Source organism: Budorcas taxicolor, chromosome 18 (genome assembly GCF_023091745.1).
Source record: "Budorcas taxicolor isolate Tak-1 chromosome 18, Takin1.1, whole genome shotgun sequence".
Taxonomy (NCBI): Eukaryota; Metazoa; Chordata; class Mammalia; order Artiodactyla; family Bovidae; genus Budorcas; species Budorcas taxicolor.
Window position 1 is genome coordinate 48,670,325 of NC_068927.1, and position 15,883 is coordinate 48,686,207.

At 36.6% G+C, this 15,883-nt stretch overlaps 1 protein-coding gene across 1 annotated transcript in view; it reads right to left on the reverse strand.

Annotated features, from left to right (window-relative positions):
* Positions 1–5,552: 5,552 nt before the first annotated feature.
* The window catches only part of LOC128063941 (uncharacterized), a 211,251-nt gene continuing 200,920 nt past the window's right edge, over positions 5,553–15,883 (reverse strand). The window contains 4 exon segments of the mRNA XM_052656771.1: positions 5,553–5,775; positions 6,028–7,506; positions 13,694–13,789; positions 14,097–14,223. Of these exon segments, the coding sequence (XP_052512731.1) occupies positions 5,687–5,775; positions 6,028–7,506; positions 13,694–13,789; positions 14,097–14,223 (1,791 nt within the window). The 3' untranslated portion in view covers positions 5,553–5,686.

Consider the following 15,883-nt stretch of genomic DNA (forward strand, 5'->3'; position numbering starts at 1 on the left):
TCTCTTACCTTGGATGTGGGTTATCTCTTCACGGCTGCTCCAGCAAAGCACAGCTGCTGCTCCTTACCTTGGACGAGGGGTTTCTCCTCACCGCTGCCCCTCCTGACCTTGAACGTGGAATAGCTCCTCTAGGCCCTCCTGCGCCCATGCAGCCACCGCTCCTTGGACGTGGGGTAGCTCCTCTCAGCTGCTCCTGCGCCGTCGCAGCCTGGCACTCTCAGCCGCTGCCCTTGACCTCGGACGTGGGGTAACTCCTCTTGGCCACCGCCCCTCGAGCATGGGGTCTTCCCGGCTTCTGCCCCTGACCTCGGACTTGGGGTAGCTCCTCTCGGCCGCGCTATGTGTGCTGGTCGCAGCCGCCCTCACTATTCCCATGCTGGGCCCATCACTTCATGGCAAATAGATGGGGAAACAGTGACAGACTTTATTTTCTTGGGCTCCAAAATCACTGCAGATGGTGGCTGCAGCCATGAAATTTAAAGATGCTTGCTCCTTGGAAGAAAAGCTATGACCAACCTAGACAGCATATTAAAAAGCAGAAACATCACTTTGCCAACAAAGGTCCATATAGTCAAAGTTATGGTTTTCCCAGTAGTCATGTATGGATGTGAGAGTTGGACCATAGAGAAGGCTGAGTGCAGAAGAATCAATGCTTTTGAACTGTGGTGTTGGAGAAGACTCTTGAGAGTCCCTTGGACTGCAAGGAAATCAAACCAGTTAATCTTGAATATTCACTGGAAGGACTGATGCTGACGCTGAAGCTCCAATACTTTGGCCACCTGATGCAAAGAGCCAACTCTTTAGAAAAGACCCTGGTGCTGGGAAAGACTAAAGGCAGGAGGAGAAGGGGACAACAGGACGAGATGGTTGAATGGCATCACAGACTCAATGGACATGAGTTTGAGCAAGCTCCGGGAGATGGTGAAGTACAGGAAGCCTGGCATGCTGCAGTCCACGGGGTCACAATGAGTCAGACACAACTGAGCAACCGAATACCATACTTCCTCCTGACAAATATATCTCATAAAAGCAAGTATTTTTGCCTGTTGTCAATATTAGTAGACTAGTCAACCTGAATTGTGTATCACAGTGACTCTTTAATCCTAAGAGCTGCACCTCAGTATCCTCTATTTCATCAATTTGTCTAGTTATGGTGTTAGCTAAAAGAAGAACATGTGCCACCTTTTGAACTGCAGCATTTAAGTTACCCGACAAATTTAAAACAGCATAGAAATGTTTCAGTGAACAAATTGTGAACACACTTTAAAGAGATGGAAAAAAAGTAGGAAATCTTAGCAAAGAAAGGGAGAGTGTAAAGAACAAAATGAAATATTTTAACTGAAAAATACAGTAGCAGAAATAAAAGACTTAGTGGATATCCTCAAGAACACAGTGGAGAGGACAGAGGAAACCATCAGGGAACTTAAAGATGGAACAAGAGAAATTACCCAATATGAGCAAAAGAGAGGAGAAATATGCCAAGTCCTAAAAGGAAAAGAGAGAGTGTGAGTCTGAAGAGGAATACAAAGAAATAATGGCAGAAAACTCCTCAAATTTGGCAATAAATGTAAGCCTCCATATTCAAGAAACTGAGCAAATCCCAAATAGGATAAACCCAAAGAAATCTATAAGACACATGATAATCCAACTTCACAAAACTAAAAACAAAACAAAATTGAAAGCAGTGTTAGAAATGATCTATACCTATAGAGAAACAGTGACTTAAATAGCATATTTTTCATCAGAACACAGGACATCTAGAAGTAGCACATTTTTTAAGTGCTGAAGAAACTGTCAACCCAGAACTCTGTACTGGCAAAAAATATTCATGAATGAAGTGAAGGAAGACATGCTCAGACAATGGAAAACTGAGAATTTGTCAGGAGGTCTAAGAAGTTCTTCAATATCAGGAGTGAGGAAAGGACAGAAAGTATACATATGGGTACATATAATGTTGAGTTCCCAATTATGTTAGATGGTTTAATTAAAAAATGGCTACACTATCTTATGTAGTTCTTAAGGTATATAGAGGAAATATTTATGATAACTATACAACCAAAGGGGAGAAATAAGGTTTTGAATTGGTTCAGTGTTAATGAAAGTAGACTGTGATAAGTCATGTATGTATAAAGTAATACCTAGAAATTCTAAACTACTAAAAAGTTAATACAAAGAAATGTACTTAAGAACTCTGTAGATCAAAGTAGAACAAACTATTGTACTTGCAACAAGTGGAATTGATCTAAAAAGAATTATGTTGAGTGAAAAAAAGCCAACCTTAAAAGGTTACATAGTAATTAGGTAGGTAAATGTAAATATTAAAGGTAATACAGTGATTTCACTTATAGAACACTCCTGGTATAGTGAAATTAAGAATAGTGTTTGGCAGGGATTAGGAGTGGGGTTCAAGGGAAGGAAAGAAGGTATGATTACAAAGGGATAGAATAAGTGATACTTGCGGTGTTTCAAGTTCTATATTTTGATTGTAGTGGTCATTACAAAAATTTACACTAGATAAAATTGTAACAAGAGACACACAAATGCACGCAAAATCAGTGAAATCTGGCATGGCCTATAAATCTATCTAGTGTCAAATTTGATATGTAACTATAGTCATGTAAAATGTTAACATTAGGGGAATGCAGATATAGGGTACACAAACTAAACGTCCTCTAGAGCACTGGCCCCCAACCTTTTTGGCATCAGAGACTAGTTTCACAGAAGACAATTTTTCCATGGGCCAGAGGTGGGGTGGGTGGTGGGAAAAGATGGTTTGGGGATGATTCAAACACATTACACTTATCATGCACTTTATTCCTATTATTATTATTGTATTCTCTCCACCTCAGATCATCAGGTATTAGATCCCAAAGGTTGGGGACCCCTGCTTTAGGGTATTATATCTTCAACTTATAAAAATCTGTAATAATTTCTAAATAAAAGTATTTTTGGAAGTTCCAGTAGAAAAAGATAAAATATATGGACTATTCAGAGAAATTATTTTGGGCTCCAAAGTCACTGCAGGTGGTGACTGGAGTCATGAAATTAAAAGCCATGAAATTTCTTCTCTTTGGAAGAAAAGCTATAACCAACCTAGATGGCATATTAAAAAGCAGATACATTACTCTGACAACAAAGGCCCGTCTAGTCAAAGCTGTGGTTTTTCCAGTAGTCATGTATGAATGTGAGTTGGACTATAAAGAAAGCTGAGAACCGAAGAACTGATGCTTTTGAACTGTGGTGTTGGAGAAGATTCTTGAGAGCCCCTTGGACTGCAAGATCAAACCAGTCAATCCTAAAGGAAATCAGTCCTGAGTATTCATTCAAAGGACTGATGCTGAAGCTCCCAATACTTTGGCCACCTGATGCAAAGAACTGACTCATTGGAAAAGACCCTGATGCTGGGAAAGATTGAAGGCAGGAGAAGTTGGATGGCATCACAGACTCAATGGACATGAGTTTGAGCAAGCTCCGGGAGTTGGTGATGGACAGGGAAGCCTGGTGTGCTGCAGTCCATGGGGTCTCAAAGAGTTGGACATGACTGAGTGGACTGAACTGATTCAGAGGAAAGAAGTTTCAGTACTGTAAATATTTGAGTTCATTTGTGGCAGAAGCCAGCACAATGTTGTAAAGCAATTATCCTCCAATAAAAAAAAATAGAAAAAAAATTGAAAGGCATTAATATAAAACAGCTGTGGTATAGGAAGAAGTGAACTTTCACATTCACTGAGCTCTTACCTGACACATAAAAATAACCACTATCTGAATCCCCATTTAAAAATTCAGAAGCCAAAGAAAGATTTGTTGATATACTTTGAAACTTCTTCTGTCCCAATATGAGTAACTATCCTTGTCTTGATATGTTACAACATTAACATTTTACATTATGCATGAGTGGTCTTTTCCCCTTAGTTTGAAACAACCCAAAAGCAGGTGATATTTTTTTCCCAAATGTATCCCAATAACTGAATATTTGTTTCTTCACTGGTTTCAAATAGGGAGGAACTCATGTTTAAAATAAAAAATTAAAAAATTTAAAGCTCTCTTCAAACAGATGCTGTATACTTTTGATTTGTATATGGTAATTAACATGAGGTGGTAAGCAAAATATCTTAATTCAGGTTTGGTTTATGTATCATTATTAATAACTTTCTATAAATGTTATATCTGATCAAAAATAAGAATCCATATAGGTCCAGGTTTTCTCTATCCACTTATTTTAGAGAAACAGGGAAATACAGACAAGAAATAATTTTTAAAAACTACAACATAATTTTGACAACCAGATTCATTGCTACTGTCATACTTTGTCTTTTATTAAAGAAACATTACAGATAAATATAACTGCCTTCACTTCCTAAAAGGCAATGTCATATATGTATCCATGATCAACACACAGTACTGTTCTTTGCATTGTTTTATTAAATTTATAGAAATGTTTTATTTCATTGTACATTTTGCTTTTTCTGTCAATATTATATAGTCTATCCATGTAATTGTGTCATATTTGTATCTTTAAATATTATGTTCTATCATAGAAATAACCATATTGTATCACTCTATCCCTCCATTAATGGAAATATATATATTCTATTTAGAGGAATACAAACCATGATCCAGTTAATACAAAGATATATGTATCTCTGTGACATATGTGGGTGCCTCTGAAGCAATGCACCAAAATAGAACTGAATGTTCCACGTTTATGTATGTTAAAGAAATCTTGTTACTCTGAAGTAGTAAATATAGTCTATTTTATTTTCATCATATAGAATTTTGCTTTCTATGTTCTAGTCTTCAGTCTGTTTGGATTTTTTTGTACATGATAAAAAGTAGAGAGCTAACATTTTTTGTTAATATGAATCTTCCATTTATTGAATAGGTCATTTTCTCTCCAGTGATTTCAATAGCACTATAATACACAAAATTCCCATATTGCCTTCCTCCAATCTTCAATTTGTTTCCACTGATATACTCATTAAGAACATTGTGTAAAAAAAAATGATACCAGCTTTAAATAAATGTGATATCTAATGGTGTATCTTCTCTCTTGTATTTTTTACATATTTCACCAATTTGTGGCCCTTTACATTCCTATATAAAATTTCAATCAGTTTGTGAAATTTTTAAAAACTGGTTTTAAAAAAACAACTTTGAGTGGAAGTACTTTAGAGATTTGTGAGAAATTTTATATATATATATGTCTTTTTAGACAATGTTATTTTCCCCAAAATTTCAGGTGTTTTGTGACCTTCAAAATGTTTAACTACATACATATGTCTTGTAATTCATTATGTTTATTCATAAATATTTTATATCAACATATTTTCTAATTAGCTATTCTAGTATTAAAAGGTTATTTTAAGAGTATTTATTTTTTCTGCAATGGCTAGGAGCTCAAGTATCATGTTGATAAGCTGATAGCAAATATCTTGTTTCAGATTTTAGTGAGAATGCTGGATAAATATCATTAGGTAAGATGTCTACTGAAGGTTTTTGATGAACAGCTTTCTCATACATTTTGTCCCCTTGGTAAGAATTATGTTTCACAAATGTGTGGCTTCTTAAAAAGGCTTTCCCACATTCACAGTTTTCTGTTCTAGATCACATTATGTAATGTGCAAGGAAATGCAAATTCCTTTTGAAGTCTTTTTCCATATTCACAAGATTCAGAAAGTTTCTATTTCTAATAAGTATGAATTCTCTGGTGTCTAACAAGGTGTGACTTTTGGCTGAAGGCCTTACCACACTCATTACAATGATAAGGCTTCTCACCTGTATGTTTTCTCATATGAAGTGTAAGAGATGAGATCTGGGAAAAGGCTTTTCCACATTTACTACAGTCAAAGGGTTTCTCACCTGTATGACCTCGTATATGTATTGTAAGGGAGGAACTTTGGGAGAAGGCTTTTCCACATTTGTTACATTCATAAGGTTTCTCACCTGTATGACCTCTCATGTGTACAATAAGGGAAGTTCTTTGAGAGAAAGCTTTTCCACATTCATTACATACATAGGGTTTCTCACCTGTATGACTTCTCATATGTAAATTAAGCAGTGAGCACTGAGAGAAGGCTTTCCCACATTTATCACATTCATAAGGCTTTTCCCCTGTGTGACTTCTCAGATGAAGAGTAAGGGAAGCAATTTGAGAGAAGGCTTTACCACATTCATTACAATCATAAGGTTTCTCTCCAGTGTGAACTTTTTGATGTGTAATAAAGTTTTGCTTTTGGCTGAAGGCTTTCCCACATTCACTACATTCATAGGGTTTCTCTCCTGAATGAATTTTTTCATGAGCAATGAGATTTGATTTCTGGCTAAAGGCTTTGCCACATTCCTTACATATATAGGGTTTTTCTCCAGTGTGAATTCTCTGGTGTCTAACAAGATTTGACATCTGAATGAAAGCTTTCCCACATTCATTACATTCGTAAGGTTTCTCTCTAGTATGAATCTTTTGGTGTGTAATGAAGTTCTTCTTGTGGCTGAAGGCTTTTCTACATTCCTTACATTCGTAAGGTTTCTCACCAGTATGACTTCTCATATGTACAGTAAGGGCTGAGCTTTGAGAGAAAGATTTTCCACATTCATTACATTCATAGGGTTTCTCACCTGTATGAATTCTCACGTGTATAATAAGCATGGAAAACTGAGAGAAGGCTTTCCCACATTTATCACATTTATAAGGTTTCTCTCCTGTATGACTTCTCATATGAAGAGCAAGAGATGCTATTCGTGGGAAGGCTTTACCACATTCATTACATGCATAAGGTTTCTCCCCAGTATGAACTTTCTGATGTGCAATGAGACTTTGCTTTTGGCTGAATGCTTTTCCACACTCATGACATTCATAAGGTTTCTCTCCAGTATGAATTTTTTCATGATCAATTAGATTTGATTTCTGGCTGAAGGATTTCCCACACTCCTTACATGCATAGGGTTTCTCACCAGTATGGATTCGTTGATGTCTAATGAGATTTGACATTTTAATGAAAGCTTTCCCACATTCATTACATTCATAAGACTGCTCCCTACTGTGAATTTTATGATGTTTAATCAGTTTTTCCTTGTGACCAAAAGCTTTTCTACATTTTTTACATTCATAGGGTTTCTCTCCGGTATGAATTCTCAAGTGTCTGATGAGGTCCAAAGTTTGATCAAAACCTTTTCCACAATGATTACACTTAAAGGGGGTTACTACAAGATGGGATAAGCTATTGCCAAATGATTTCATAGGCTCCTTATATTCACAGTCTTCTCTTCCTATAAAGATTCTCTCATAATAGTTGAAATTATTATGTTCTAAACACTTTCCAAATAAGTCATATTCATAGACACTGTGACTAGAAGGAAAAAAGTCTGAGTTCAGAGGAAATGCATTTGCAAATTTCTTATGACATTCACTGACTTTTTCTTCAGTCAATGTTTTTGTGAATTTATCTTCAAGTTGTGTCAAAAGTCTGTCCTGAATTTTCAGCTGCTCATCCATCCCCCATATTTCTCCTAAAAGAAATTGCAAATAAATGTTACTTGTAAAATTTTCCAAAATTATACATAATTAAAACCAAAAAAATACATGTATGGGATTCTTAGCTTATAGCCTCATTTCCTATTAAGCAAATTCTAGGTTTATATATAGCTCCTATTTCCTATGGAAATAAACTTTCATAAATGGCTTGATAGAAATAATTTCTGGAAAATATAACTTACCTAAACTGACTCTATAAGATGTAGAAAAAAAGGACCAATTACCACAAATAAAATTATGAAAAGAAATCCCCCCAAACAAAATAAATAGACAAGGCCCATAGATATTTACATGGGAATTTAAACAACTATCTAAAGGACAGCTGTTAAGCATGTGCTATCCAAAATATTATGAAAGAAAAAGAATCCTTTTTCGTATATGAGACAAACATAATACCAATACCAGATAAAGATGACAACCCAAAAAGCAAACTATACATCAACTTCATTTTTGAATATCAGTGCAAAAACCCTATATTCAAAATGACCTAGAAGGAAAAGAAAGTGACTCAGAAGCATATTAAATATAAGACATACATATGTTGTTTTTGTCCATGAATAGAAGTATGTTTCAATATTAGAGAAATCTATAAGTAAATAGTAGTAATAGTAAATAGGTCAAAAGTGAAAAGTCAAGTAATCATTTCCAAAGATATTCCCATTTTTCCATAAAAATAACTTTATAAAATGGAAACATATTTAACTAGAGAAAAATCACAGTACAACTTAAACCTTGGTACCATTCCTAATGGGAAAAATCCCAAAGCAGTTACATTAAAGTCAGGAAAAAGAAAAAGATGAGTACTATAACAACTATTATTATAGTACAGGGTAGAGCATTAAATAAGAGAAAGAAATGAGATATATAAACTTGGAAAGGGTGACTTTCCTAGCAGTTCAGTGGTTGAGACTGCTCTCCCAATGAAGGGGTATGGGTTTGATCCCTGATTGGGGAACTAGGGACCCATGTGCTGCACAGCATGGGTCACCCTCCCACACACACACAAACAACATAGAAAGGAAAACTTCACATTATTTGTCAATATTAAAACTCTTTCTTTGCAAAATCAAGAGTTACCTGAAAAATTATAGAAAGTTCATTAAATTCACTATAGCAAATTAATACTCAGTTTTAGTAACCTTCATATATACAAATAGCTATTTAGAAAAGATAACAAAAGACTACATTTATAATAAAAATACAAAAAATTGGGGAATATATTTAATTAGAACGCTCCACAAATTATAAAACTTTACATGCACACACAGATTTGAACACATGAAACAGTGTTATGGGTTGAATTGTGTGTCCCACCTTTAAAATATGTTTAAGTCCTAATGCCCACTACCTCAGAACACAAAGTTATTTGAAAATAAGGTCATTGCAGATGTTATTAGTTAAGATGAGGTCACACTGGAGTAGGGTAAGCCCCTAATCTGACTGGTGTTCTTAAAAGAAGATTGCCACATGAAGAGGCAGAAACACAGGGAAACACTACGTGACGTTAAAGACACAGATTGGAGTTATGCTGTCACAAGCCAAGGAACATCTGGGGATAAAAGAAGCTGAAAGATGCAAGGAATCTTCTGTAGGTTTCAGTAGGAACATGAGCCCTACTTACACCCTGATTTTGTATTTCTAGCCTCTACTTTGTTACAGCAGCCCTAGGAAACTAAGACAAAAGGCATATCACATTCTTGGAAAAGAACATTCAACAGCAGAGATGATAGTTATTCACAAATTAACCTATCAACTTAAAGCGGTTTCAATAAAAATGCTTGAAAATACAAATAAGTAATAGCTCAAAGGAAAATGATACTACAGTTTGCCAGCATAGAGGAAGACATGGGTAAGAGAAGAAAAATTAGTTTTCAATATGTATCTTTTTGTACTTTAAAAATCTGTACTGTAAGCATGTACTACATATTTTTTAAAAATTCACCTGAACACTACAGTAATTAATAAAACGAGAGCAAACAACAAGGTAAAAACAACAAGGTAAAAATAGTATAAAAGAATCAGAATATAAAAGCAGAAAAGCCTACCTAGCATGACTGAAAAGGGAGTAAGTACTGAGCAAAAGGGGGCTTTCCCAGGTGGCTGAGTGGTAAAGAATCTGCCTGCCAGTGCAAGAGACACAGGTTAGATCCCTGGGTCACGAAGATCCCCTGGAGAAGGAAATGGCAACCCACTCCAGCATTCTTGCCTGGGAAATCCCATGGACAGAGTAGCCTGGCAGGCTATAGTACATGGGGTTGCAACAGAGTCAGACATGACTTAGCGACTAAACAACAACTGAGCAAAAGGGAAAACAAAGAATGAGAAATTAAATATGGCCCAATTGACATATGAATTTATCTCTGATCCTACCCAAAACCACATGAAAATGAGGCAAAGTATTAAAAAGGTATTAACTAATGAAGACAAAGACTACTCTTTCATCCTAGAGAATATGTGAGGTTACTCTCTTGAGAAAGATAAGCAGAATAGCTCTACAACAAGGACACCAGGCAGAGGAATTCAGAGATAAGGAACTGGCTCAAACAGAATAAATGAAAATCTACCTACCAAAGGGTAAGACTTCCAGTCCCCAGTGGCTGCTTAGCTCAAAAATAGGGAGGAAAAAATAATCTCCATTTTCCTCTCTGCCAGACTGAGAATAAAGGAAATGAAAGATTCTTGTGAAAGCTGGTAGTTAGAGACTTGGTAGAAACCAGTATACTGAGCTTAAGTTTTTGAGTCACCTCAGTTTAGGGAAACAGAAAAGCTCAATTAAACAAGAGGTTGAGGGAGAAGGCAAGATCAGGTCTTTAAGGTACTGTCCAAGTAGAAGTGACAAATTCCAGGAGCAAGATCAAAATACCAAATGTGACAGAAAAGACTCCATGTTTTAAGATGGTAGAATGAAAAACTATCTAATCTCTTTTTCTGTATACAAATAAGAATTGAAATGTCGATGCTTCAGTGATCCTAGGTGGTGGCTATAACCCCAATTATAATGAGTTAATGTTGACAAATACAGTAAAGGGTGACACAGGGGAAAAAGGATTCTAAGAGGAGACAATTGTTCATGCCGATTGTGGGCAGAGCAAACAGCTGACACTGTAAAAATGGACATCACACCTTGAAGGGAAGAATTAATTAACCCATGTTTACAACATGGAAATTTGGGAGTGTAGACTGACTACAGGAGACTTGACATCCCTAACTATGTCAAGGAAACCAGGACTGAGCAAGGAAACACTGTGAAATACTATCTTTTTAGGAAGACATCTTCGGGTGAGAGTATAAGATCAGAGTTATGAGACTTGTAGCCACAGTTCCTTTTTGGATGAGAAGAAATAAAGCCTAAACATACTTATATTCACACAACCATGAAGAATAAAAGGCTTTAGTATGAAGCACAGATGTATTCCTATACATCAAGAGTTGGCAAACTTTTTCTTAAATAAGGTCAGATTGCAAATATTTTAGGCTTCATGGGTCATATGGGCTTCCCTGGTGGCTCAGATGGTAAAGAGTTTGCCTGCAGTGTGGGAGACTGGGGTTTGATCCCTAGGTCAGGAAGATCCCCTGCAGAAGGAAATGGCAACCCACTTCAGTATTCTTGCCTGGAAAATCCCACAGATGGAGGAGCCTGGCAGCCTACAGTCCATGGGGTTGCAAAGAGTCAGACATGACTAAGTGACTTCACTTTCTTTCTTTCTTTCACTTTCATGGGTCATATATAGTCTTTGACATGACTATTCAACCTTGCCTCTGTAATAGTAACAGTCAAGATGTAAATGACTTGGTATGAATGTATTCCAATAAAACTTTATTTCCAAGAACAAGTGGCTGGCCAACAGGTTTGTGCTCTAAATCTGAGAACTTTCTTCCTCAGAAAAGAAAGTTTTGCAGTTTTGTTAGCAGTTTAGTTTGTAGATTTGTGCTCTAGATCTGAGAACTGTCTTTCCTTCCCTAACATTATACTTCTTTAAAAATCAGGTTAAGAGGGAACTATCCTCACTCAAAAATGAGAAGGTATTGAAATCATATCTCTTAAAAAATGTAAGAGAAAAGAAAAAAAGAAACATGATATAAAGAAAGCAGACAAAAATTCAAGCTAAAGCAAATTATGACATACAGAATGAAAATCTTGACTGAGTATTGCCATGAATGATAAAACTTAGTGAAAATACCAGGTATAAATCAAGAGCTAAAAATATAGAAAGATATTTATAGAAATACAAATGCATGAGGAAGAAACAATGAGAAAACAAAAAGGGCTAAAAAAAGATTAACCAGCAGAACCAAGAAAGAAATAAAGAGCAAAATAAAACCACCCAAAACAAAAAACACCATGCAAGTCAGGGGAATAAAAGAGACAGACTACATAAGGATTTTTAACATTGAAATTAAAATAGGGTAGCCTCATTTGCAAAATTAGACAGTGGATAAAGCTGAAATTTTGAAGCACTACTGGGCTTATAGGAAGTAGCCTAAATCTCCAAGAACACTGCAGTATTCTCCAACAACCTGAGCACTATACACACACAAAAAGTGAACAAAACAAAACAAAGTACTAGCCAAAACCATGACTAAGAGAGCAGAACTGAAAGCAGCCTGAATATGGATCTGACTTGAGTACCTATGCAAAGCGTTATTAAGTAAAATGTAAGGCTCTTGGGCTATCAATAAAGAAGAAAAGTTCAATTGAGGTTCCTACCAAAAGCCAGGACCTTCAAAGAACTGATCCTTACTTGGAAACACCTCTTGGTGCCCACCAGAAACACATGTAAATCATCTTCAGAAGAAAGCAACTCAATTTAGGACAAGAAGATTATCATAAATTAAGATTTTAAAAAACTCAAATTGGAATCAGCTATCATCGAGCACATGAAGAACCAAAACACACTGAGTCCTCAAAAACAGGACATTTAAACCTGAAGACAATACAAAAGAGTTATGTACAGTATTTTTAAAGAAGGAAAAAATTAAAACACAAATCTGAAGAAGCCACAGAAATTATTAGGAAGAATCAGAAAGATGTGAGAATTTTTGCAAAAACAAAAGGAATTTCTAAAAATACAAAATACTTATACTAAAAGTTTTTTCCAAAGGTGGATGAGTTAAGCTTCTCTGGTGGCTCAGTGGTAAAGAATCCACCTGCCAGTGTGGGAGACATGGGTTAAATCCCTGGCCCAGGAAGATCCCACATGCTGCAGAGCAAATAAAGCTGTGTGGCACAATACTAATAAGCCCAAGCTCTAGAGCCCCAGAGCCACAACTACTGAGTCCACATGCCTCAACGACTTAAACCTGTGCGCTTAGAATCTGTTCTCTGCAACAAGAGAAGCCACTGCAATAAGAAACCTGTGCACCACAACTAGAGTAGCCCCTGCTGCTGCTGCTGCTGCTGCTGCTGCTGCTAAGTGGCTTCAGTCGTGTCCGACTCTGTGCGATCCCACAGACTGAAGCCCCCCAGGCTCCCCTGTCCCTGGGATTCTCCAGGCAAGAACACTGGAGTGGGTTGCCCTGCTTGCTACAAATAGAGAAAGCCCATCATAGCAACAAAGAACCAGCAAAGCCAAAAATAAATAATTTTTTTAAAAAGGTAGATGAGTTAAAAATAAAATAAACACAATTGAAGAGAGAATTAGTAAACTGGAAGATATATTTAAAGTAATTACTGAGAAGGCAACAGAGAGCTACAAAGGAAGAAAACAGAAGATTTAAAAATATGGAGGAAAAAATAAAAAGGTGTAGGATCTATCTGAGTTTCAGTGGTAGAGTGTTAAGACAATGAATGAGAGCTAATATTTAATGATGCTGAGAATGCTGTAGAATTAATGGAAGACATAAATAACACAATGAGTAATTTTATACAGATTGTGAAGAATGTGAAGGAAAGTTTCTAAATCTTATGAAACCAGTGTATCACTGACTTCAAAGCTTGACAGAGTTAGGATATTTAAATTCACAACAAAAATGTGAATTTTCAAAAAAAAGTTTCAAAAATGACATCTTACATATATAAAAAATTCACACCAATTACCAGTACGGAATTCTATGGCCTTAAAAAAATATACCTTTGGAATATTTCAGAGGGATCAAGAACTTACATATTAGCTATTAAAGGGCCTTGGCCCTTCCTCACCTGTATGGTTCCCTCTCACTAACCTGGACAATGTTTCTTTAACACTTCTTCCTCCATGACCCATGGTTCTTCTTCTTGCTCCAACTTGAAAATCACATCAGGTTTGGTGAATGGACATCCTATGAAGGGGAAGGGATGTAAGATTTGGGCATAAATAGTAGGAAAAAAGAATCATTCAAGAATTGAGGCTAGCCCAAGGCCTTCTGAAGGATAAGAAAAGCATCGTTTCTAGGGATGCTGCCCCCTGAAACATAACCATAGATGACATTTTGCTTTGAAAGCTGCAGCATGGATGTGCATGTGAGCAAAGGCATCTAAAGACCAAACTCAGTCTAACATTTGAAGGTTGCACACATTTCAGAAACACTGGGGGAAAAAAGGGAACTTTACTCCCAGAATTTGAGTTATATAGGAAACTACCCTTACCCACTGTGATTAAGTTGTTATAGTTTTCTAGCATCACATTCCGGTACAGGTTCCTTTGAGCTGGATCCAACTGCTGCCACTCTTCCTGAGTGAAGTCAATAGCCACATCTTTGAATGTCACCGTGTCCTGTAACAACATACTCCCACTCAATCTGAAGTCATCCACCTTATATGTTGTGGACAAAACATATTGAGGCTTGTTCAGGTAATACACAAAGGTAAGAGATTATAAAATAAATTTTATGTTTTTGTTACTGTCTGAAAGAAAAATCATTTTAGCAATATCCTGTCAGTTTGTGTTCATTCATTGATTTAGCAAGCACATATCTTTAATAACTACTGTGGGTTAAAGCGGAGAAGGCAATGGCAACCCACTCCAGTACTCTTGCCTGGAAACTCCCATGGATGGAGGAGCCTGGTAGGCTGCAGTCCATGGGGTCGCGAAGAGTCAGACACGACTGAGAGACTTCACTTTCACTTTTCACTTTCCTGCATTGGAGAAGGAAATGGCAACCCACTCCAGCGATCTTGCCTGGAGAATCCCAAGAATGGAGGAGCCTGGTAGGCTGCTGTCTACAGGGTCGCACAGAGTCAGACACGACAAAGCGACTTAGCAGTAGCAGTAGCAGCAGTGGGTTAAAGAGATCTTGGGTACTGATTTATACTGACTGTAAAAACTGGGGAAATATAAAACTTCACTCAAAGTTAACTGGTTTGGGAACTCACTAGATCCCTGTGATTCACTAACACATGAAAATAGGAATTGGATAGAAGCATAAAAGGGGAGAGAATGGTATACAAACTTTGAAGCATAGTAGGACATCCAACTGGAGATATTCATTGATTTAGCAATTGCATATATTGTTCATTAGGTCAGAAGAAACCTAAATTGAAAATGAAGATTTATTGTTCATAAGCCTATAATATGTGTCTGCAGCCATGAAAACTGCAGAGTTCACATATACTGAAAAAAGAGTGCCACAAACAGAATCCTACAAATACCAAAAGATATAGAAAAAAAGATTTGTTAATGAAGTTTTTTAAAATGGATTTAAATTTTAGAATTTTAAAATTCTAAATCTGAATTACAACCAGAACTATGAGAAAATAGTACTAAGAAAGATTTAAAGTGTCAGAAATGAGGAATGGTGACAAATTTCTTCAAAACAGTGTGATTTAGACATAGAAATCAAATGCACGTTTCCTAGTTAAAAACCAAAATATCCCAAAAATATAAACATAAGAAAAACAGCACTAGAACAAAGGGAGCTGTCCATATTTCCTATACTTTCAGGAATTTCTGTGACAGATGGGGTAAGATAAAACGAAATCACCAGGAGCAAACTCACAAAAAAAATGTTTCTGATTATTTATTTCTAGGTCCTAAAAGGACCCTATGAACATGAACATTCACTAAGGTTCAGAGTATGCTGTGAGAATAATGGAAACTCCTTTTCTGCAGCCCTTCCTACTGAAGAGCAAGGACTTGTAAATAATCAGGCTTAAGAAACCAAAGGCAATCATGGCTAAATAAGACATCCCTCATTCAGTCCCCACTGCAAAAACAATAATTTGGCATCCATCCATGGACAAAAGTGCCCTTTTGGGAACTGTGGGATCCAGCACCATATGCAAGGGACTCAGAAGGAGTCTTGCCTACCCAAATGTTGCAAAATAAGCATAAAGACCTCAGTTCTTGCTGTAGACCCCTGAGAGGCATGTGAACGGACTCTAGCCTCTTTTGGCCACTGTTCAGGAGCCCCCAGAAAATGACTGTCTGAGACAAG